This window comes from Chrysochloris asiatica, unplaced genomic scaffold (genome assembly GCF_000296735.1).
Source record: "Chrysochloris asiatica unplaced genomic scaffold, ChrAsi1.0 scaffold00350, whole genome shotgun sequence".
Taxonomy (NCBI): domain Eukaryota; kingdom Metazoa; phylum Chordata; class Mammalia; order Afrosoricida; family Chrysochloridae; genus Chrysochloris; species Chrysochloris asiatica.
The window spans coordinates 1451103-1473854 of record NW_006408868.1 but is presented as its reverse complement, the minus strand read 5'-3'; the positions used below and the strand labels follow the sequence as shown (position 1 = coordinate 1473854).

The 22752-nt window shown below is 39.5% G+C and overlaps 2 protein-coding genes across 2 annotated transcripts; one reads left to right on the top strand and one right to left on the bottom strand.

The window, feature by feature from the left end:
- The first annotated feature begins 1838 nt into the window (after positions 1 to 1838).
- On the top strand, positions 1839 to 7342 carry GLT8D1 (glycosyltransferase 8 domain containing 1). The gene is made up of 9 exons (XM_006876031.1): positions 1839 to 1885; positions 1998 to 2096; positions 4443 to 4656; positions 5317 to 5434; positions 5660 to 5744; positions 5885 to 5997; positions 6481 to 6647; positions 6737 to 6849; positions 6981 to 7342. Exons 1-9 carry the CDS (start codon positions 1870 to 1872, stop codon positions 7169 to 7171), a joined length of 1116 nt encoding a protein of 371 aa, XP_006876093.1. The 5' UTR covers positions 1839 to 1869; the 3' UTR covers positions 7172 to 7342.
- A 319-nt stretch (positions 7343 to 7661) lies between these two features.
- On the bottom strand, positions 7662 to 19602 carry GNL3 (guanine nucleotide binding protein-like 3 (nucleolar)). The gene is made up of 15 exons (XM_006876030.1): positions 19590 to 19602; positions 18972 to 19030; positions 13962 to 14099; positions 13721 to 13834; positions 13428 to 13511; positions 12650 to 12782; positions 12173 to 12285; positions 11857 to 11971; positions 11364 to 11451; positions 10730 to 10904; positions 8626 to 8768; positions 8413 to 8549; positions 8163 to 8329; positions 7855 to 7918; positions 7662 to 7753 (listed from the first exon to the last, which is right to left on the bottom strand). Exons 1-15 carry the CDS (start codon positions 19600 to 19602, stop codon positions 7662 to 7664), a joined length of 1635 nt encoding a protein of 544 aa, XP_006876092.1.
- Between the last annotated feature and the right edge of the window lie 3150 nt (positions 19603 to 22752).

Here is a 22752-nt window from a genome sequence, read left to right as displayed (position 1 = left end):
CCCTTTTAGTATGGGTTCTTTTTCTTAGTTTTTTACAGTAGTCCTATGCAGTATTTCTCCTTTTGTGACTGACTAATTTCACTCAACATAATGTCTTCAAGGTTCATCCATGTTATGCGATGGCTTGCAGCCTGCTTGTTATTCTTCATGGTAGCATGATATTCCATTGTGTGTATGTACCACAGCTTGTTTATCCATTTTTCAGTTGATGGGCACTTTGGTTGTCTCCATCTTTTTGCGATTGTAAATAGTGCTGCTGTGAACATTGGTGTGCATATATCTACTTGTGTTATGGCTCGTATATCATTGTTATTTTGATTTGCATCTCTCTAATGGCTAGTGGTCGTGAACATTTCTTCATATATTTGTTGGCTTCCTGGATCTCCTCCTTGGTGAAGTGTCTGTTCATACCCTGCACCCATTTTTTAATTGGGTTATTTGTCTTTTACTTGTAGAGGTGTTGTAGTTTTGTATATATATATTTTAGAAATATGTCCCTTGTCTGATGTGTCATTGCAAAAGATTTTTCCCATTCCTTGGGTTCCCTTTTTACTCTTCTGGTGAAGTCTTTTGATGCACATAAGTTTTTAATTTTTAGTATGTGCCACTCATCTATTTTGTCTACTTTTTGTTTGTGTAGTTTTCAAAATGTTTTATAGTCTGTGTATCCCCTGAATTAGTTTCCTCACATTTGTCCCTGTTTTTTCATTGATGGGCTTCATAATTCTGGATTGACATTTAGGCCTTTAATCTATGTTGAATTGGTTTTTGTATAAGGTTTGAGGTGAAGGTCTTGTTTCAACCTTTTACATATTGCTTTCCTGTTCTGCCAGCACCATTTGTTAAAGAGACTATCTCCTCCCCATGTGATATATTTAGGAGTTTTGTCAAAAATCAATTGGCTGTATATAGATAGGTTAATTTCTGGATTCTCGATTCTGTTCCATTGATCTATGTATCTTTCATTGTACCAGTACCAAGCTGTTTTGACCACTGTAGCTGTGTAGTAAATTTTGAAGTCATGGAGTGAGAGGCCTCTAATCTTTTTCTTTTTCTTAAGCAGTGCTTTGCTTATCCTGGGTCTCTTTCCTTTCCATATAAAGTTTGTATTTGTTTTTTCCATCTCTTTGAAGGATGTTGTTGGAATCTGGATTGGGATTGCTGCCATATGATTTAAGCCATCTTTTTTCATTAATGTTTCTCTTCCTGTGAAATTTACTAAAGCAACCTAGTGGCAAAAAACAATGTTGTACTTATACTTCTGTGCAGAAATGACAATGAACTGAAAATTCGTTTTACAAAGTAGACATTAATTTAGGAAACGTTTGGATATAATGTTAAAGCGCAACGTGCAAAATTAAAAATAAAGAGTATTTATTAATATGCATAGTAAAAAAACAAAAAACTCAGGTTCTGTCATTGGTAGGTTTACTTTTGCATTTCCTTGCATGGTATAAAATGAATGATATACTAGTTTTTATAAAGGGCACAAAGGCTATGTATATACTCGGTGTGACACTGCCCGATCACTACTGGACTGTGAACCACAAGGTCAGCATTTCAAACCCACTGGCCACTTGGAATTGACTCAGTAGCACTTAAGGCTATGTATAGCTTCAAGTTACTTGGAAGTATTCTGTTATCATAAACACTGCCAAAAGTTGTGAATTCTGATCCCAAATTCAGATTTTGGAAGCTTAATTAAAAATGGGTTTAGGGCAGAAAATACATGATAGCCTTATTCTTTCTACCTGAGTGAAAATGTTTAAGTATTTTGATATCCAACCTCATGTGTTTACTAACATTGGGAGCTTTTTGTTTTGTTTTGTAGAGTTGACAACTAATGTTCATGTAAGACAGAAAAGAAAGATGTCTTTTCGCAAAGGTATGTTTGTTTTTTTTTCAATAACTGGTCAAAAGTAAGAGATGATTTTCATGACAAAAAGATAGCTAAAGCGATATAATGATGTAATGCAGGCTCTCCTCCTCTGTCTCAGTGAACATCATCATCCTGATCCTGGCTGTTGCTCTCTTCTTACTGGTTTTGCACCATAACTTCCTAGGACTGAGCAGTGTGCTAAGGAACGAGGTTTCAGGTATGGGAACCCTTACTAAGTAAGTCCTTGGCATCTGTTGAGGACATAGAGATCTGTGTGTCCCACATACTAAATTATATCACAGTAAAGGAAAATAAAGTTTTCTTCTCAACCTTAAAACATAGTTGAAGACTGAGAAAAGTACGGTGGGGATTTATTATGCTCTTGCAGCGTGTACCCACTCCTACCCCCATTTTTCTTCTCCGTGTTGTGCAGTCACTTGCTGGGAGTTGGATCTGACAGGAAACTCCTTCCCAATTCAGAGTCCATTGAAGAGACTCAATGGGCTGCCCTCTCCATAGGGGACTGCCTTCCTCACAGGACTTTATATACATAGTGTATATACATAGTAGGGGCAGGTGAGCATGGTGGTGCTTGATGCCTGTTCCGTTCACTAGAGCCTTTACCTGTTACTTTAATTTATGGAACCACATTAATGGGACTCTAGTTAAATAAAACAGGGTCGCTGAGTTGGAATCAACTCCACGGCACATAACATCTAATGTTGAAAAATTGTGGCTGGTACATAGGGGGTACTCAGTAACTATTAGGAATGATTTCATTACCTAGGGATAACTGTTACTCAGATTTTGGTTTAGTCCTTTCTAGTCTTTGGGGGTTCTCCCTCCCTCCCCCATATTTTTCTGTTTAGTTGAGATGGTGGTGGTGGTTTTAGCTGTGGAGTCTATTCCAACTCATAGTAAACCCTGTCCAGGGTTTTGGAGGCGATCGGGAGCAGAAGGCCTCATCTTTCTCTATGGAACAGCTGGTAGTTTTGAAAAGTACAAATATGTTTTTCTGTAAGATTATGGCATAGCATGCTATCGTGTACCATATATATAGAAGGTCTTAGTAATTAATTTTATGTAATAGTTTCCACAGGTATTTAGAGATTTAAAAATTTTTTTGATTGCGATGTTACAATCAAAAGAAATGCCTACTACTATATAGCACACACATATACTTGTATGTTGTTTGTTGTCTCTCTACCTCCTATGATGGTAGGGGTTTTATTATGGCTGTAATCCCAATTTATATTAAGACTCATTTTTCTCTTGACTAGAGACCAAAGATTACATTGAAAAGATTTTCATAGATTGATCACATCTTTTTCTCTATGGAAATCTATAGGAAATTAAGGCTAAGGGTGACACCTCTGTGGTTTATATTACTTTGTTAGATCACCAGGCTTTTCTTCCAAGTTACCTGTGAGTAGATTCTAACCTGCAACCTTTCCATTAGCAGTTGTATATGTTAACTGTTTGCACCATCCAGGGGTGCTCAATAAATGCTAATTATCAGGAATGTCATTCTCGTCAATGGGTTTCTGGGCTTCACTTCTTCAGATTGACTCAGTAAATAGTAGATAGGGTTATTCTAAGTCCAGCCTTTTTAATTGTTCTTAGATTGAGCCTTCTGAACAGCTAAACTCCGAAGCAATTATTGTATAAATATATGAATATTCTTCATTATCTAGTGGTGCTATAACAATTTAACATCCCCAAATTTATTGTTTCACCCTTTAAGTGGCTATACATCCAAATTCGGTGACAGCTCAAGGGGAAGGCTGTTTGGTCTGCTCTGCCTCCTTTTCAGCATCAGTTGGCCCTGCATTCCTTGGAGAACTCCATGTCTTGCCCTAGAGGGTCACTATTGAGTTGGAACTGACTTGATAGCACTTAATATAGTCCCAGTATCTATAATATCCAGGCAATAACAGCTAAATAAATGAGAAAAGTGGATTTAATGTATAAAAGGCCTAAAGAAAGGTTCAAGGAACAATACTTGAACTTGCAGTGTTTATGCACACGGATATTATGTTTGAATCCAGGAACTTGTCAAATTCTGATTATGACTCACTACTTTTTTATGTCTTCTTGTTAGTGCCATCGAGTTGATTCCAACTCCTAGCAACCCTGTACAAGGTTTCTGAGGAGTAGCTAATGGGTTTGAATCTCCAACCTTGTAGTCTGCAGTCCGGTGCTTATCTTACAGTGATATCCACACCAGGCTTACTTAAGTACCATCGAGTCAATTCCAACCCATAGCAACCCTGTATAGATAAGGGCTACATAGGGGATGTGATTTGTGATGTGAAAAACACAGGTTTTATCCAGTTAAAATGTGACAAAATGTATCAGAGTGGCATCACTATATTTTTAAACTGTCTTTCCCTTTGCTTTTCCAAAAGTTTTAGGAAAACATAATTTCTGTATATAGGAAAACAAATAATTTCTAGAATGTGACTCGTGTCCTAAAGGGAGAAGTTGAACTAAATCTGTACCTCTTTTCAAAAGCTTAGCAAGTTACCTTTGTTTCACTGCTGTCCTTATGTATGTTCCTCAGATTCAGGAATTGTGGGGCTTCAGCCCATAGACTTTATCCCAAATGCTCCCCAACTTGCAGTAGACAAGAGGCATGAGGAAATTCCTGTGGTCATTGCTGCATCTGAAGACAGGCTTGGTGGTACCATTGCAGCCATCAACAGCATTCAGCACAACACTCACTCCAGTGTGATTTTTTACATCGTTACACTCAACCATACAGTGGACCATCTTAGGTAAGCTTGACTTACCTTATGATTCTGCTTCTAGGAGATAGTGTGGTGTAGTCTACATGCCAATCTACGAATTGTTTTTTCTATACACCACCACATATATGAATATGTTTTGTCTTGTGATTCTGTCATAAACATGTCCCCACAATAGTAGAGACAATAAAAGGGGCTTGTTTCAGAATGTAAGTCAACTTTTGTCACTACAAAGTTGTTTTTATCCATCTTCTATTTTGTGCCCTAAAGTGAAAAGTGTGTTAAGAGGATTAGCAAAGTATTATGGCTCATTTATTTAGGTACTTTCAGTTTGTGGAACTTAGTGAACAGTGGCTTGTCTATAGGCAGTCACAGTGAATTAAGAAGTTACTGTTCCAATTGGAGACCCATGGTTCATGAGAGTGATGTGATGGGATGCTCTGAAGTTTTCGTTTTCTACAGTGGTGTTTCAGTGTTTTGTGAACAGCATTTAATACCTTAGCCCAGACTTTAGCAGAAATACCTCAATTTCAAGTGAGAAAACCAAAACTGACGGGGGTTCAAAGACAGTGGCTCCAAGTTCTCTTTGGACACTAGGGTTTCTTTTTCTACTATCATTGAAAGGCACAAAGATAAGGCTGTGATTTTGGGACATTGTGTAAAACTGAACTGTGCCCATTTCTTTATCAGGTCTTGGCTCAACAGTGGTTCACTGAAAAACATCAGGTACAAAATTGTGAATTTTGACACTAAACTTTTGGAAGGGAAAATAAAGCAGGATCCTGTCCAGGGGCAATCTATAAAACCAGTGAGTTCTATGCATCTTTGTTTGTATGTGGGAGTTACTAGGGTATGAGCAGAACGTCCGAGAAACTGTGTACAGTACAAGTTATTGCCTGGTCACTAAGCCTGGTTGAGTCTAATTAGCAGTCCTCTGGCCATCTTCTCCTGCATGAGTTCTGAGAACACTCTGGAAGCTTCCATGTAAACAAAAGCCACTTATGCTATCCAATGCCTATCTCCTTGTTTACAGTTAATCTTCGCAAGGTTCTACTTGCCAATTCTGGTTCCCAGTGAGAAGAAAGCCATATATATGGATGATGATGTAATTGTGCAAGGTACCAAAGAATGCTACCGTCAGTCCAGAGCATAAGCTGCAGTGGTGGTTTTAGTTTCATGGTGTTCTACAAAAGGGCTCTGTAGGAAGACGTGGGAGAAACAATTGATTTTTTGGCAACTGGAATCTTACCTATTTCAGGAGACATCCTTGCCCTTTACAACACACCACTAAAATCAGGACATGCAGCTGCATTTTCAGAAGATTGTGATTCAACCTCTACCAAAGTTGTTGTCCGTGGAGCAGGAAACCAGGTAAATGACTTCGTCATACCCCTTGCACAAATAACAAATAACCTTACTCCCCAAAATGAAAGCTTTCTTTCCCTTGGTTCATGGACTTCACATTACTCTTCCTTGAGCACATACTTGGTTTAAGATACTGGGATCTAGGTTTCTTTTATAATTTCCCCAATGTCCCTTTTAATAGCTTTATGTGGTGGTGGTGGTTATGTACCGTGGAGTGGGTTCCGACTCATAGCGACCCTGTACAGGGTTTCCGAGGCTGTATATCTTTACGGGAGGAGAAAACCTCATCTTTCTCCCACTAAACAGCTGGTAGTTTTGAACTGCTGACCTTGCGGTTCACAGCCCGATTCGTAACCACTATGCTACCAGAGCTCCTTAATAGCTTTATGTAGAGGCCTCTATTCATAATCCCATATCAGAGAGAGTATTAACAAGTAATTTTTTTCCTCATCTCTACAAGTCTGTTCTATTTATCATTTATGCTTTTAGTACAATTACATTGGATACCTTGACTATAAAAAGGAAAGAATTCGTAAGCTTTCCATGAAAGCTAATACCTGTTCGTTTAATCCTGGAGTTTTTGTTGCAAATCTGACAGAATGGAAACGACAGAATATAACAAACCAGCTAGAAAAATGGATGAAACTCAATGAAGAGTAAGTACAATAAGGGGTTAAAAATCTTTCACCTGTAAGAGCTTTGTCAGACTTGACTAATAGCATACATTGTTGTCTATCCCATCAAGAGAGGGACTATACAGCAGAACCCTGGCTGGCAGCATCACAACTCCTCCTCTGCTAATAGTATTTTATCAACAGCATTCCACTATTGATCCTATGTGGAATGTCCGCCACCTTGGTAAGTAGATTAAAGGTTGTCTAAAGGATTCCTTTCAGGGATGGGATATATCCATCATTTCTGTAACATCTGGTACAGCGTGTCTTTGTTGTATATATCTGGTATAATCATTTTTTTTTCCTCAATGTAAGGGTCCAGTGCTGGAAAACGGTATTCACCTCAGTTTGTAAAGGCTGCGAAGTTACTCCATTGGAATGGGCACTTTAAGCCATGGGGGAGAACTGCATCATATATTGAAGTTTGGGAAAAATGGTATATTCCAGATCCAACAGGCAAATTCAGCCTAATCCGAAGACATGTGGAAATCTCAAACGTGAATTAAAATAGAATTTCCAAGTATAAAGCAATTCTCAGGATATCCTGGAAGATAGTATGTGTGGGAAGGAACACAGCTGCCAGACTTCAGTGCCTATTTGTAGTGACCCAGTAACCCATGGAGAGAAAAGGACAGTCCAGCTGGGTAAAGGCAACAAATTACACTATACAAGTCTGGTGTAGTCTGTCTCCTTCTGCCTTATCAAGTATTTTCTTACTGCCAATGGTGAATAGAGATAAATGGACTGATTCATCTAGTACATTAAAACTGTTTTTTGGTTGTGATTTTGTAACTTGTGGCCTGATCTGTAAAGAAAGTGACAAGTACATCTACCTGCAGATGAATCATGGTCTTACAGAATTCAGACACCTTCTAAACTGCAATTCTATTTAATGACTATAATGATACATATTCACAAAATATACACAGCTCACAGCATACTTTAACAAACTGGGATGTTTGCTAAGAAAAGCCTCTTCTTGAGGTCAAGACTATGCTATACATAGTCTGCACTGAAGTCATAAGCATCGTCATCTTCAGTTATTTTATCTAAGAATAAAGATCTTGCTTCTTGATTGCCAAATTCACCTGTATTAGAGAAAAGTAAGTGAGAGGTTTTCTTTGGTTTTTAAAGTAAAACTGATTCTATGCAATACTGCTTAATTAAAATAATCATCTATCCAAATTACCTGCTTGGAACGCCTCAGGGAGTGCCTCCCCCTTCTCTTCTGCAGAACTGAATGTGCTGTTTTCCTGAAAGACAAACGTTGCTGGGTTAAAATTAATAATCCTTGACTCTCATTAAATCAAGTAAACTCAATAGGAAAAAATTCTGGAAAGTGTTCAAATTACAGACCAAGGGATCTGATATACAGAGCTTCTCTAGTCTACTAAAAGGTATTTAATTTTCCATATTTAACTCCTTCCAACCACTTTATACAGTACAATGTTAGGAAACTCACTACAGCTTTAAACAAATCATGCAGCACATACTTACATCAGCTTCTTCACCATCAAGACTTTCCTGGTCACTGTCACTGTCCTCTTCCTGCTGCTCTTTCTGTTTTGACAACTTCTCAGGTATGTCATTTTCGTCTATGATTCCGTTTGTGAGACCAGAAGATTGGAAAAGGATGCTACTAGCTAAACGGGAGCCCCTGATGACTAAGAAAGGAACACAACCAAGTAAACAGATGAAACCTTTATTGCTCCAATGGGGACAATACTGAAATACAATGTTTGCTCACCTTGTATACTGTGTGCATTGTTCTTATCCAGTTCCTCCATATTAAAGCCCAATTTCATAGCTGCCATTGTACTCTCATTAAAATGTGAAGAGCAAGTCCAGGATATGGGAGGCTGGCAATAGTAGCCTAGGGTGGCACTAGTATGAAAGACAAGATTTGTCACAACAGTTCCTATAATTAAATATGAGAATCAAAACACTAAAGAAGCCTTACCCTGTCCACTCAGACCACAGCAGTCTGGCAGCAGCTTCCATATTTGGGCTTCCACCTTTTTGATGTAGTCCTCTTCTCTGAGCAAGCAAAGTAAAAAATTCCAGAGGGTTTTTATAGTCTGGGACGGTGTATTTCAATACTACCTAAAAAAGACATCACCAGGAACGAACTGTCATGATCAGATACAGCATGAATGTAAAAGCAAAACGTAACACCACCACAAACAAAAAACACAGACCGTTCCACTTAAATAGATTAGCATGTGAAAATGGAGGCTGCCCTGTAAGATAAACAATAGAATGCTAACCACAAGATCGGCAGTTCAAACCCATCAAATGCTCCTTGGAAACCCTATACAGGGTTGCTATGAGTCAGAACTGAATGGATGACACTTAAACCACTGCGAATCATGGCTCAGCCAAATTGACATACAACCTTTGACCATTTTGTGCCTTGTACCTTGGCATTTGTTACTGCCAGAGGTATGTCCATTAATAAGCAAAATAACTAGGTAAGTGACAAATTTTAATTAGGGTGCTAAGATAATTCAAGTAGTTAAGTGCCATCAAGTCTATCACAACTCTGACTCTCTGTATAGGACTTCTGAGGAGCAGCTGGTAGGTTTGAACCACGGACCTTGTGGTTCATGATCTAGTCCATGTCCTACAGCATCATATTTTCAACAAATGGTTTTGGGGTCAATCTTGGATCACATGCTAAATAATGAAGTTGGCACCTAGCTCATACCATACACAAAATCACCTCAAAATGGTTCATTCACCTAAAATGTAAGTGCTACAGCTGCTAGCTCTTCGAAGAATATATAAGCAAAATCTTAATGACCTGCATTAACTGATTCCTTAAAGACACCAAAAAAGCACAAGTGACAAAAGGAAAAAGGTAACTTGGACTCATCAAAATGAAAATCTAAACTTCAGAGAACACATCAAAGTGAAATGGCAAGTCAGGAACAAATGTTTGAAAGCTTATCTGATAATGGGTTTGCACCTAGAATGTTGTCGTTAAGTGCTGTTGAGTCAGCTCCAACACATAACGACCCTATATAGGGTTGCAGTTCAAGGCATTAACACCACAGTGCCATACCAGGACTTCCATATCTACAATATACAGCTTAAAAAAGAATAGAACATTCTTCAAAGATAACACTGATGGCTTACAGCACAAGGAAAGATGCTCAACACTTCAAATCAAAACAGTGTGATTCTACAACACTTACCTACCAAGATGGCTACATTATAATAACTAGTGCTGACATAGATACTTTTAGAACTGTAATACACCTTGTAGAAATGTAAAATGGTACATCCTTTCAAAGTATGACAGATCCGTAAAATACATAAAAATCTAAGACCCATGCAAAAACCTATATATGAACTTTCACAGCAATATTGTTCATCAACCCAAATGCCCATCAACTGATAAATTACAAATGGGTTATTTGGCCATACAATGAAGGAATAAAATGTACTGGTATGAGGAAGCTTTAAAGTTTGTGGAAATATTGAATGAAATACGACATTTTTCCATCAAAGTTTTGAAACCTGTCCTGCATGCTACAACATGGATGAACTTTGAAAGCACTAACTGAAAGATGTCAGTCACAAAAGAATTCTTTTAAGTTTATGATTAAATAGATCACGTGATCTATTTAAGATAAACCAATCTGTAGGCAGAGAAAGGAGACTAGTTAATATCAAAGATGAGGGCGGCAAAGGAATTCTTTACTGAAGTGAAAAAATGTTAGAAAGTTGCCTATGGTGAGGGTTGCACAAAAAAGTGACCACAATTAAATGGCAATGACCTTAAATTTTTGCTGTTTACAATTTAACTTAAGCATATTTAGAACTTTGTTTCTGAGGAGCAGCTGGCAGTTCAAGCTCACCAGCTGCTCCTCAGAAACCCTATACTGGATCGCTATGGGTCAGAACTGACTCAATGGCCACAATCTAGAACTTGGGAGGTACTGGAAACCCTATAGAGGGTCGCTATGGGTCGGAACTGACTCGATGGGACTTAATAGGACTCCATCTAGAACCCAGATCCCACCCCTCCCCTGAGAAAAAAGGGTTCAGGGTTCCTTTACCTGTCGAGCATCAGCCTGGGACAGGATGGCACTTGCAGCCTCCATTGGTTTTACTACCTCAATACTTGCTGGACTTCTCATAGCCAGTGCACTGGCCGAATTAAGTGGAGACACAATGAAGCTGGGACTGTCTATGATTGTTATCCGTTTGTCCAGGGGAACAACCTGCATGTTCCTAGAAGAAAAGAGATGGTATTCAAAGGGGACACTGGGTTTATTTAGAGAGCAAAAAGCAGAACATGAAGCTCAGGGTTGGATTGAACAAACTCAACACAAGTCAGTCAGATCCGGTTTTTCATCATTTGCTTCATGTTTGTCTGAAATCCAATGGGCCATCTCTTTGTAAAGAAACACTCCCTTCTGCCATAAATATTTTCCCCTCTCCCACCTGGCAGATGTCTATTCATTTCTCAAATATTTTACTTTCTCTGAGACAGTATTCCTGTCTCTGAATCTATTGCTTATCTGTCTTTCTTACTAGATTATGGGCAGCCATCCCACTCTAACCTGTTTTCTCCCAAGTATAGCTCAGGCCTAACCTGCTTCCAACCATTCACTAGCAGCTCTAAAAAGAAAAATCCACCTCAAGATAGTCAACATAAAGTATGCCTGCATGCTGAGCAGCTGAACTTACCTTGTAAGCCCCATGGATACACCAACACTGCATATTTGTTCTTGTTTTAAGCTATTAATAATGCTGCTTTTACCCACATTTGGGAAACCTACAGATGGAAAATTCAGACACACAAGGTTTTTACAGGTCTGTAACTATAAAAAATTTCTGCTAGCTATTTTACGCTTAATGTTTATAGAGCAAGATCAGAGTTGGATCTGAGCGTCTTCACTTTAACACTAAGACCACGTTAACTTCATCATGGCTTACTCAAATAACAAAAGGGCAGGATTAGACTATTAATTAAATAAGACACATTCCTACAATGTCCAGTCACAACAAAAAAATGAATCAGGCAACAATTATTTCCATTTTGATCCCCTTGAAATTTTGTGTGTATTCTTGATGAAGGGGGAAAGAAGTTAGTGTTTGAGTCCAACAATCCTGCACACTGTTAATGTGAGAAAATTCTTGGTTAAGTATCTTAGTAAAATATGAATGGAAATAAACCTACCAATAACTCCAACGCAAATGGCTTTGCCAGAAGTCTCCTGAAATCCTCGAAGAAGCTTCATAAGACCTTTTTTCCCAAAGCAGACTGTACTTTTGAATTGAGCAGCTTTCTTCATCTACACATGTCCAAATTCCAAATAGTTAATTTTACTATTTCTGAAAGTCTGGCTCTTAATCACACTCTACTGCCTTACTTCTGGGTAAAATCAGAGTTGGATCTTGTAATTTCTCTTTTTAAAAATTAGAATTTTGTTCACGCACATTTCAGAAATCTGAAGGAACCACTCTTCTCACCACTAATAGTAAAGGGTACATACCTTGATTAGTTTTCCTTTGTCTTTTAAATGGGTTGAGGCTTTGAACACCACTGTTGGCAATTCTTTCTCCAAATAATTTAGCCAGCTCTCCAAATTCTCCTTTGGCACAAGATCTGGTAAGAATCAGGAAAAAAGACATTCTCTAATTTGGACATTTTGTTGAGATGAATTTACAAAATTGGATGAACTATATTATTCTACTCTAGTTTGCCATTTAATGTACTGCAAAGTAGGCTTGGTCAAAAAGCTTACAATCTTAAAGAAAAGGTGGTAAGTAGTAACTCTCAAAAGAACAGTCAGTAGAAACCAGATGAATCACTTGTAGTAAACACTCTCTTCCCACTGCCCAGCACTGGCTTTTGAGGTCAGAGTTGGATCTTATCAGTCTTCAGTGACAGTCAGACTGTTGAGATGGTTTTCCTCATTCCTCACATCAGTGCACATGCAAGACAAATTGCACCCCACCCCTTTGCATACCTGATTTATTTAACACAAGTATCAGCTTTTTATGTCCAGCCTGGACAATGGCCTCTTCTACCTGGGGACACCTGCAACCAAGAGGATCTCTGGCATCTAATACCTCTAGCACAACATCTGAGGCCTCAATCACCTGTTCAGGGAGTAAAAATCAGAACCACATTACATTCCTTACTCAGAAACCATCCCCGTCCCTCCAACAGATACGTGTTGGCATTATTTACTTTGAAACATGTGAGCTCAGAGTTGGATCTCATGTCTTCACTTTGGTATGAAGAGTATTTGTACATCATCACTTCTCACACAATAAAATACATAGGCTTGCTCCTTTCTGAACTTCTAATTCTCTCATAGTGTATTACGTACTTTTATAGGCCCAAAAGGTCTTATCCAAAAGGGAGATAAGAGGGGTACGAGTTCAAGACAGCAACTACAACTAAGAGGACACTTTTGACTTCACCTGACTTCCTTTACTTTGGTTTCAACAAAGCACTTAAAGATCCTTCTTTTCATACAACTTACACTTGTGTATTATTTTAACACAAAGTGCCATTTTTATAAATGATGCTATCTATAGTAAACAACTGTTCCCTGTGAACAACCACAAAAAAGTATTTAAAAACCAAAGAAATAAGGTACTAAATAGGGTAAGTCAACCTTAAGGATTCTTCTAGTCAAGTGAATTCTACTTCCATTTGATGTCAGGGTTAGGAAAGAGGATTACTAGTCTTTTAAAACTCTTATAATTTTTAAAGACACTAACCTAGACTTAATATACCTTTTTAAGTTCCTGACAATATAACTTTTTTGGATTCTGTTTACTTGACTTGGTGGTGTTCTTTGTTTTATCTTGTCCAAGTTCCTTGATGACAAAAACAAGGGAGAAAGGGCATAAATTAGTAAACCTGTTTGTATTTCTTATGGCTAACAGACAGTACATTTAGTATTTTAAGTAGGTAAGCCAAAATTCAATTTTTCCTCACTAAGAGGAACAGCAGCCTCTACTCTACTATGCAATTTAACTTCTACATCAATATTCTATTTCTCATCTGTAAGGAGACCCAATCATACCTCGTTCACAGGAGTTCCATTAGATGATTCGACAGCAGGGTTAGTTCCCAGTTTTCTTTTTGCTTCCTGTTCCTTTTGTCTGTCAAGTTTTTGCTGCTGCTTTAGTTCTTCTAGCTATGTGCAATCCGTAAAAGAAAACAGTGAGAAAAAGGGACTTGGTTTGGTGACCTTACTTTGAAAAAAACAAAAACAAAAAACCCCCACACACTATGCTTATTCAGAGCTCCAGTAAACATCTCACCCGCTGTTTTCGCAGCTCAGCTTCCCGAAGAAGAGCCTCCTTAAAGGGAGCACTGTTTGGAACTCCTGGATCTTTTCTAGACTTCTTGTGACCCCGTTTTCTGGCTTCCTTCCTCAATTTTCGATGGTGTTCTCGTACCTATTATAAGAACATTATCTGAGTTTACAAAAATACATCTCTACTCAAACACCAGAAGCTCCTCGGAAACCCTATACAGGGTCGCTATGGCTCGGAACTAACTTGATGGTACTTAACAATTGAAACATCAAATATAGCTATAGTTTGAGACCAAAATAGCTACAGTTCAGTGACATTTGTAAGATGACCTTGATAAACAGCGTTCACTGAAATCATGTGGCTAAGTGTCATTGATCGACTCCAACTCAAAGTAACCCTATAGGATTTCCAAGGAGTGGCTGCTGAGTTCAAACCGCTGACATTGTGCTCCAATCTTTATCCTACTGTGCAAACCAGGACTCCTATTGAAACCAAACCCACTTCTGTCAAGTACATACTGACTCGTAGTGACCCTAATATAGCAGTGTAGAAACCACAGGGCTTTCAAGGCTGTTTATGAAAGCAGACTATCATATTTTTCTGCTGGGGAGGACCAGACTGGAGGATTAAAGCTATTCACTTTTCAAGTGCTCAAATGATGCACCACCAGGTATCCTTAGAACATTTAAAATTTATGTATAAAAATAGGGATGTGTGTTTGAAGTGTGCTGTTAAGTGCCTTTGAGTTGGTTCTGACTCATAGCAACCCTATATCAGGTTTCCTTGGAGCAGCTGGTGAGCTTGAACCGCCGAACTTGCAGCACCACACCAGGACTCCTTTTAAGTGGTACAGACAAAAAGCCACCAGCCTGTACTTTCCCTCCCTTTTTTTGAGCCAGGGTTGCTCTGCAGGATAAGTACTGTAGGATAAACTAACCATAAGATTAGCAGTTCAAACCCCACAGACTCCACCAGGAGAAAGATGAGATTTTCTGTTCCTGATTCACAGCCTCTACTTGGTTTAAGCATTTGGCACTGTTGTCAGGACTCATTGCAATGACTCCAAACCTGAGAAATTGTGAGGGTTTGTAGGAGAAAGAATGAAGGGGAGTGGGACAAAACGTTTCAGCTAAAAGGAGCAGCTACTGGAGTTACCTGAAGCTTCTGTCATACTGGATAGAAAAGATAGCTATCTGTGGCCAAACACACATATTAAAAGCAAAAAAAGTTGTAAAAAGAGAAGCTCAACTCATATAAAACATGGCGCTCAAGTTGATTCAATGAGCAAACAAACCCCTGCAGTCTGTGTGGTGGTTGACTGCTACTCTCACCACAGCTTTGGCACTAGTCTGAGGAGGGAAGCCAGCAAGAACAGGTCTGGTATGTGAGGGGTGGGCCCAACAGTTGCAAGAAGCTGATTTGACCAGAATGGCTTCTCAAACCCAAGGTCAGCCCTCTTTGGAATATAAGCTAGTTGTTGCAGATGAAGCTAAAGCCGGAACATCCATGTGAAACCTGTGTGCATCTGTCACTGAGCTGTGGCTGAATGCGCCACGGAGTTTGCGCTCCACCTCTTCCAAGCAGCCCCAACACAGCCCCTCACTGCCACACCCCCATGACACACCTTGCTCCTATGTGGGTTTGGAACTAGCTGGACCCAGCTTTAGATGGCACTGGGCTGGAGTTGGCATCGTGCCTGCTGACCTCTTAGGAGCCGGCCAGCCCAGGAACAAGATGACCTTCCTTCTCCCCGTTTAGACTCACAGCCTTTGCAGAAAGCCACCCGCCACTTGAAGCTCACTTCAATGATATCCTTTCAATGTGTTTTATACTGTTTTGACTGCCTTTCTTTGGAGAAATAAAAGTTGACGTTAGACTTAAAAAAATAAAAAGTTAATAATAAAAGTTAATAGAATATAGGGTTTCCAAGGAGCAGCTGGTGAGCTTAAACCGCCGACCTTGCAGTTGAAATGGCTTTGTAGTCTGGTGCAATAACCCACAGTGCCATACCAGGACTCTGAATATAGGGTAATCTCAAAGAAAGTTAATACTTGACAACAAACCAAGAAAATGAAAATCCAAGAACAGCATGGCAACATTAAAATTATGAAGAGACAGACAAGACAGAACACACACAAAAAACCATGAACTCAGCACAGGAAGCCATGCAGAACAAAGAAACCAGCAGAACAAAACCCAACATAATGACAGCAATTAATTCACACCTAGTAATTAATTACACTGAATGTAACATGGAGGTGGAGAGTGACAGAATGGGTAAGAAAACAACATCCTTCAATATGTTGTCTTCAAGAGACAAACCTTACAAAGACAAATACAGACTAAAAGGATGGAAAAAATACACCAAGCTAATTACAATAAAAAACATGCAGGAGTGGCAATACTAATTTCTGATAAAATAAACTTTAAGGCAAAAAACATCAAGATGAAGATGAACATTATTTCATGATTAAAGGGTCAACTGAACAAGATGACAAAACCATAATATTTATGCTCCCAATGTAACAGCTTCAAAATGTATAAAGTAAACTCTTAACGGTAGTGAGGTTGGCCCAGGATAGGGCAGTGTTTCGTTCTGCTGTGCCTAAGGTCGCTATGGGTCAGTACTGTCTCGATGGCACCTAACAACAGAGTTGAAGAAAAGAAATAGACAAATCTATAATAGTGGGTGATTGTAATACTCCTCTTTTGACAAGGACAGAACAATCAGAACACAGCTCAACAAAGACACAGAGGAACTAAGCACAATCAGCCAACTTGACCTCATAGATGTGTACAAAGCTTTCAATCCAACAGCACAATCCACAATCCTTTCCAGTGCACACGGAACATTCTCCAGAATACACCATGTTTGGCCACAAAACAAGCCTCCATAAATTTACAGACATCAAAATACTACAAAACATCTCAGATCACAATGCTATAAAATTAGAAATCAACAATAGGAAGATCAAGGAAATAAAAGTCAAATACATGGAAACTGAATAATATCCTGCTTCAAAGCTACTGAGTAGAAGAAATAAAACGAATTCACAAAGTTCCTAGAAACAAATGAGAACAAAAACACAACATACCAAAATCTTTGGGATATGGCAAGAGCAGTGCTGAGAGGGCAATTTATTGCAATAAATGCACACACACACACACAAAAATCCAAAATCAACAAATTAACACAACATCTCCAATAACTAGAAACAGACCAGCAAAGTAAACGTACAGTCAACAGAAGAAATTATAAAGATTAGAGGAGAAATAAATGAGATAGAAAACAGGAAATCTATTAGAAAGAAATCAACAGGAGGAGGAGCTAGTTCTTTGAAAGGATTAATAAAATTGAAAAGACAGCAGACCAACTGTTGAAAGGAGACTTGTGATTGAAAGAAAAAAAAAAGCATACTGTTTGGCATTTTGAGTTCCAGAGACCTAAAGTGAAGGAAAGTTGACCCATCAAAAAAACCACCTTCTAGGACTGAAAGTTGAAGGGAACCAGCGAGCAATATGCTTGCTGATGATCACCTGGATCTACTTGTGAATGGAATTGGGGGTTATGTTCTATTGGCACCTGTTGACCTTAAGATGACATAAGAAGGAAGGCTGACTGTTTAAAAGTGCAGGGGCGTGTATGTGATCTCCCAAACTTGCAGTACTCATTTGACCTAGCTTGGATGGCTAGAGTTCTTGAGCTAACTAAAATATATGGCTAATGCTATAAGGCATGAAATGTCTGACTTACAAATTTTCATGGCTGGCCTTTGAGGGGTCAAGGGAAAATTCCCCACTAAGTAGTTTTCCTCTTTTCCAGATGGGTCTGGTGAAAGGGGGTAGGAATGATGGTGATAGGATTTTATTATTTCAATTGTTAGTAATATTGTGTCAAAACTGTAACTGTTTAAGATATGTAGCTAAAAGGAGGGAGTGGTGGTAGCTATATGCTGTGGAGTCAGTTCTGACTTATAGTGATCCTGTACAGGGTTTCCAAGGCTGCAAATCTTTACAGTAGTAGACAGCCTCATATTTCTCCTGTGGAACAGCTGGTAGTTTCAAACTGCTGACCTTGCAGTTCGCAGACCCGATTCATAACCATGACGCTACCAGAGCTCCTTAAAAGGAGGGAGTAGTTACCTTTTATTTCAGGAACAGACAATCCCAGATCCATCAAAAAGGGCAGGAGAGGGGCTTGGGATCCATGCGTGAAGAAGCAGTGACAGCAGAGGTGGTACCATAGACATAGAGAGCAGCAATGGACTCTAGGCCCATGGACTGAATGAGGCTGTGTGCCTACGGGCGGGAGACTGGACTTTGTACATTTATGTGCATCAAATTATTTCTGCTTTGTTCATCTGTGAAAATGGGGCCAGTGCATTTTCAGCTGAACATGTTTTAGTTATTTCTTGTCAGGTGCAAGTAGAATGCAACCTAATATAGGCATAGTTAGCTCTACTCTTAGGGACATCCAGAAATGATACACTTCATGAGAATTAAAAAAAAATTGATGAAGATAAGACCAATAAGTATAAAGAGAAAAAGGAGGATTTGTGAGAAATTCTCAAGATAATCCATCTTCAGGAATAAAGGGCACACAAGACTGCTAGAGCAGACGTAGATTGTTGATTCATACCCAGGGATATGTAAGCAGGATGAATTGGGGAAGACGGAAAGAAATCTGTCCTAGGACTAGGAACTGTAATAAAGAATACAGTCATTAAGGCCGCGGTGCCACCAGAGCTAGATTGACGTTAGAACCACGTGCTAACTGGGGGAGGGAAAGAAGGGGAATAAAACGCTTTGCCAGTCGGCCAGGTCTAATGGGTTGAGCACCACATTTTACAAAATCAAAGAAAACCTCATTCTCGCTAAGATGAGTACAGACTGGATTTCTTGAGCATTTGTCGGTTACCGGGGTACAACGTTTCTTACACCATGGAGGTTAAAGTTCGGGTAGGAATCAGTTTAGTAATATTTTTGATAGTTTTACAAAAGCACAACACCCACCTTTTTTTGGATTTTAAACCGCTTATGGCAGGTCATGCGTTTACTCGCTTTTTTTAACTCTGGAAAAAAAAAATACCAAAGGTTTGTTTGGTTAGTTTTTTTGGCAATGGCACTATGCGGTCGAGAATTATGTGAGGCAGTTAATAAACATGTTTATTTATAATACAAATTTCTCAAAACAGATAGCAATAGTGAGTCAAGTTCCCCGATACGTTCTTCCGAAATTAGACGCACGATAAAACACCAGACTCAACCATTTCGTACCAAAGTCCCCGAACACAAAGCATGAACGATTGAGTGGGTTTGGAAGGCGGCTCTTAGCTCGCCCACAGTACGATCGGCACGCTGCTGAAGAGAAAAAAAAGCTGGACTTGAAATTTGGCAGTTTCCTTACAAGACTTTCGCCTATTCTCCAATCTCGGACGCCAGCGTTCAATGCACAAAGCATCCAAGGAATGGCAATATTGACCGAGGCCTTCGACCCTCGGTTCAACACAGTACCTAAGACTGCCTACGCGCTGCAGGCGGGGTCGCTGAGAAAGAGCGCCTTGGGAGTCTTAGTGACCATCTGAGACAGGGATTTACTCCAACCCAGCCCGCCCACCCGCCTCCACTCACTTGGCCGCTTCATACTAGTGGCAGGAACGACGAAGACTGCAGACTGAAGAAGTTCACTTCACAGGCGCCACGTGCGAACTGTGCCCACAGGCAAGCATCACGTATTTACGCTACTGCCGCAAAGCGCGCCGCTACGGGCGCTTTCCCGCGTGCGTGCGCATGTACTGTCGTGCAGAGTCGGGTTCGCTTGGCGGCCGTGGGGCTGGCTTTGCGGCGGCACCGGGAGGGGTGAGGGCAGCGGGTGTTGGGGCGACGGCAGCGGCCGCGGCCAGAGGAGCAATAACAGCAGCCGTGGCGGCCACGGGGCGGAGCGCGGCGGTCGGTGGCCGGGGCTGCAGACGGCGGAACAGCGGGGTAAGGTTGTGCTCGAGTCGGGTGGGGCCGCTTCCTCTCGGTCGGCTGCCGGGCCTTTGTGTGGGCCCCGGCGGGCGGGCGGGAGCCTTGGCTGAGGCCCCGCCCCGGCTGTGAGGACGCGCCGGTCGGGTCGGCGCGCGGGGCGGGGCGTCGGGATTGGCTCCGCAGCTGTATCGCACCTGCTGGCCGAGACAAAGGCGCGCCGAGGCCGGAAAACTCGCCGTGCTCTTCTTTCCCGCCCCCCGCGACTGGCCGAATGCTCTCCGCGGGACAGCTTCAAAGCTGTCAACGTTTCCTTACCTCTTCATATCAGTGACAGGTCGGGAAAACCCTTATTTTCTCCCCCGGCCAGGCCCCCTTTTTTTCTTGACGAATCAGACCTTTCTTACGCTTCCAGATGACAGTCGTGTCAGACCGAATGTTTTTTTTTTTATCAATGAGACTCGTATTTATAGCAGAGGCCAGATATCTCAGTGGCTAATATGCAACCCCATTAAGAGCCGGGTTTTTAAAACTGTATATTTCCTGGGTTTTTTAGTTACTATTTTTCCATTTCTTAAAATGTTCTGCTGAAAGAGAAGGATAATTTTATTTTTATTTGTGATTTTTAAAGGGTAGCAGAAATATTGACTGAATCCTGAAAAGCAAGTGACAAATACACAGTGTTGGATTTCCAAATTCTTAATATAGTTATAGAAATAAGTTGGAGTGAAACACTTTAAAACTTATTTTCCTACTTACGAGGGACTTCTTAAAAATTTTCGATACGTTTTGTTTTTTTCATTTAGTGGTGCACTTTCTCCCAAATATAATTTCCCCAAAATCGGACTATTAAAGTTTGAATACTATGGTTTTTTTTTTTTTTTTTTTTGCTTTATTACTTGTTAACAGCGTACCCGTGTTTTAAAATCTCAGTCAGAAGATTGGAAAGTTTTTTTCAAAGAGTTTCACATGAAAACTAACACATGTGTGTTGTGGATAGATGGCAAAAAGAACCTTGCCACTTTCTTTGGCTTTGGGAGTTAGAAGATACTTCAACTATTAATAATTTACAAAAATTCTCATGAATTTTGTGGTATATTAAACTTGTGGAAGTAAGTTGATTTGGAAGAATGTTCTCAAAATTAAAACATAGGTTGGAAAATAATAGATACTGTTTAAGTTTCTGTTAAAATAATGATAATAATAATATGGGCAACAAAGGCATCGAATGCATACTTAAAGCTCTGAATGCCAATATTAAGGATGGTTTACACTTGGAAGTAAGATTATGGGTGATTGTTTCCTTTGAGCTTTCTATTTGTCAAGGTTTTTATTTGTAAGTACTAGAAATACAGGAGAGTTCCAAAAAGTTTATAGACTATCATTTGGCTATACTGAGTAAATTTGACATTTGGTTATACTGAGTAAATAGTCTCCCAGTTTGCATGTCATAAATTTCCACTGTAAATTAATCATTAGTTGTCTGACTTTTGGACTTGTGACTATAATCAAACACATTTTTAAACTTGAAATTGAGCACAATTTATATTCCCATGAAAAAAAGAATTGGTGATGAGATGCTCACAGGGCCTTCAAGCTACGTAGTACAAATAATCTTTTTATTATTGTTTTTAAAGGTCCCACTAAGTATACTTGTAATAAACGAGATATATTGAGCACCCAGGCTATGCCAGATACTATCCTATAAGCTGGGGCCCTAAAAACACAGAAAAGCATACAACACAGTTCCTGTGCCTAGGGAGCGTGCCATCTTAGAGTTGGAACTTAAATGTTTGTGTTGTGGTTTGAATTTTCAAGATGATTTTATGTATGAGGGGGCTTTAAAAGTTCATGGAAAAATGAAATTGAAAGATAATGGAATTTTTGCACAAACTTTGTGAAGTCCCCTTGTACATAGTCTCATTTCATTGTCACAATATTCTAAAGAAGATATGCATGCTTAGCTGTTCTTATTTTAGAAGTGAAGAAACAGATCTGACAAGTTGTGACCCAGACAACATCAAACATAGTTCTAGGTGGAAGATTTCAGCTCCAATTCTGGTTGTACTTCACTCCACTACATTTCTTGTTAAACTTCCAAAATACATTTTAAAATGTGTTCTTTGGGTAATAAAGTATTTGGAAATTATTCTTAAATTTTACGTCTGTTTTTATGTTATCAAAGTAAGTTAATGATTCAAGGATTTTTGGTTATTAAATGATGATTACCACACTCTAGTAATATACATTTTTAATTTGATTTTCACTAGAATCTTTATAGAAGTAATTTTGAACTCCTGCCAAAATGGTTGAAGGTTGTTTGTTTTTTTAAACCTTGATAAAATAGTAGAAGGAAGTATTGCCTGCTTTTGATTTTTCTGGGGGGAAGGAGTTTTTCAGACTCTTTGCTCACATGAACTATTCTCAGTTTGTTCTGGTTTGTCAAAACATTGTGTCACATGTGAGTCTTTCATATGTGTTCACTCTTCATTCCAGCTCTGGAATTGAATTCTGTTCAACCTCACCAGCCACTCCTTGGAAACCCTATACAGGGTCACTGTGAGTTGGAACCGACTCGACGGCATTTAACAACTTGTTGGCTAGGAGACATTGAAAATGCACCCTTTCCTTCTGAAATTGACTGTTGTTCCATGTGAGCAAAGGGGCATGTGAGGTATCTTTAGTGTTTGGTTTTAAAATGGAAGAAATGTCAGGTACTGATAGTGTGTAAGTCTTTGCAGCAGTTTTATAGGTGTAAGAGAACTGATATGTCTATGTTCTCTAGCTTTGTTACCTTTCTTTAGCAGTTCTGCTTGAATGTTTTCTA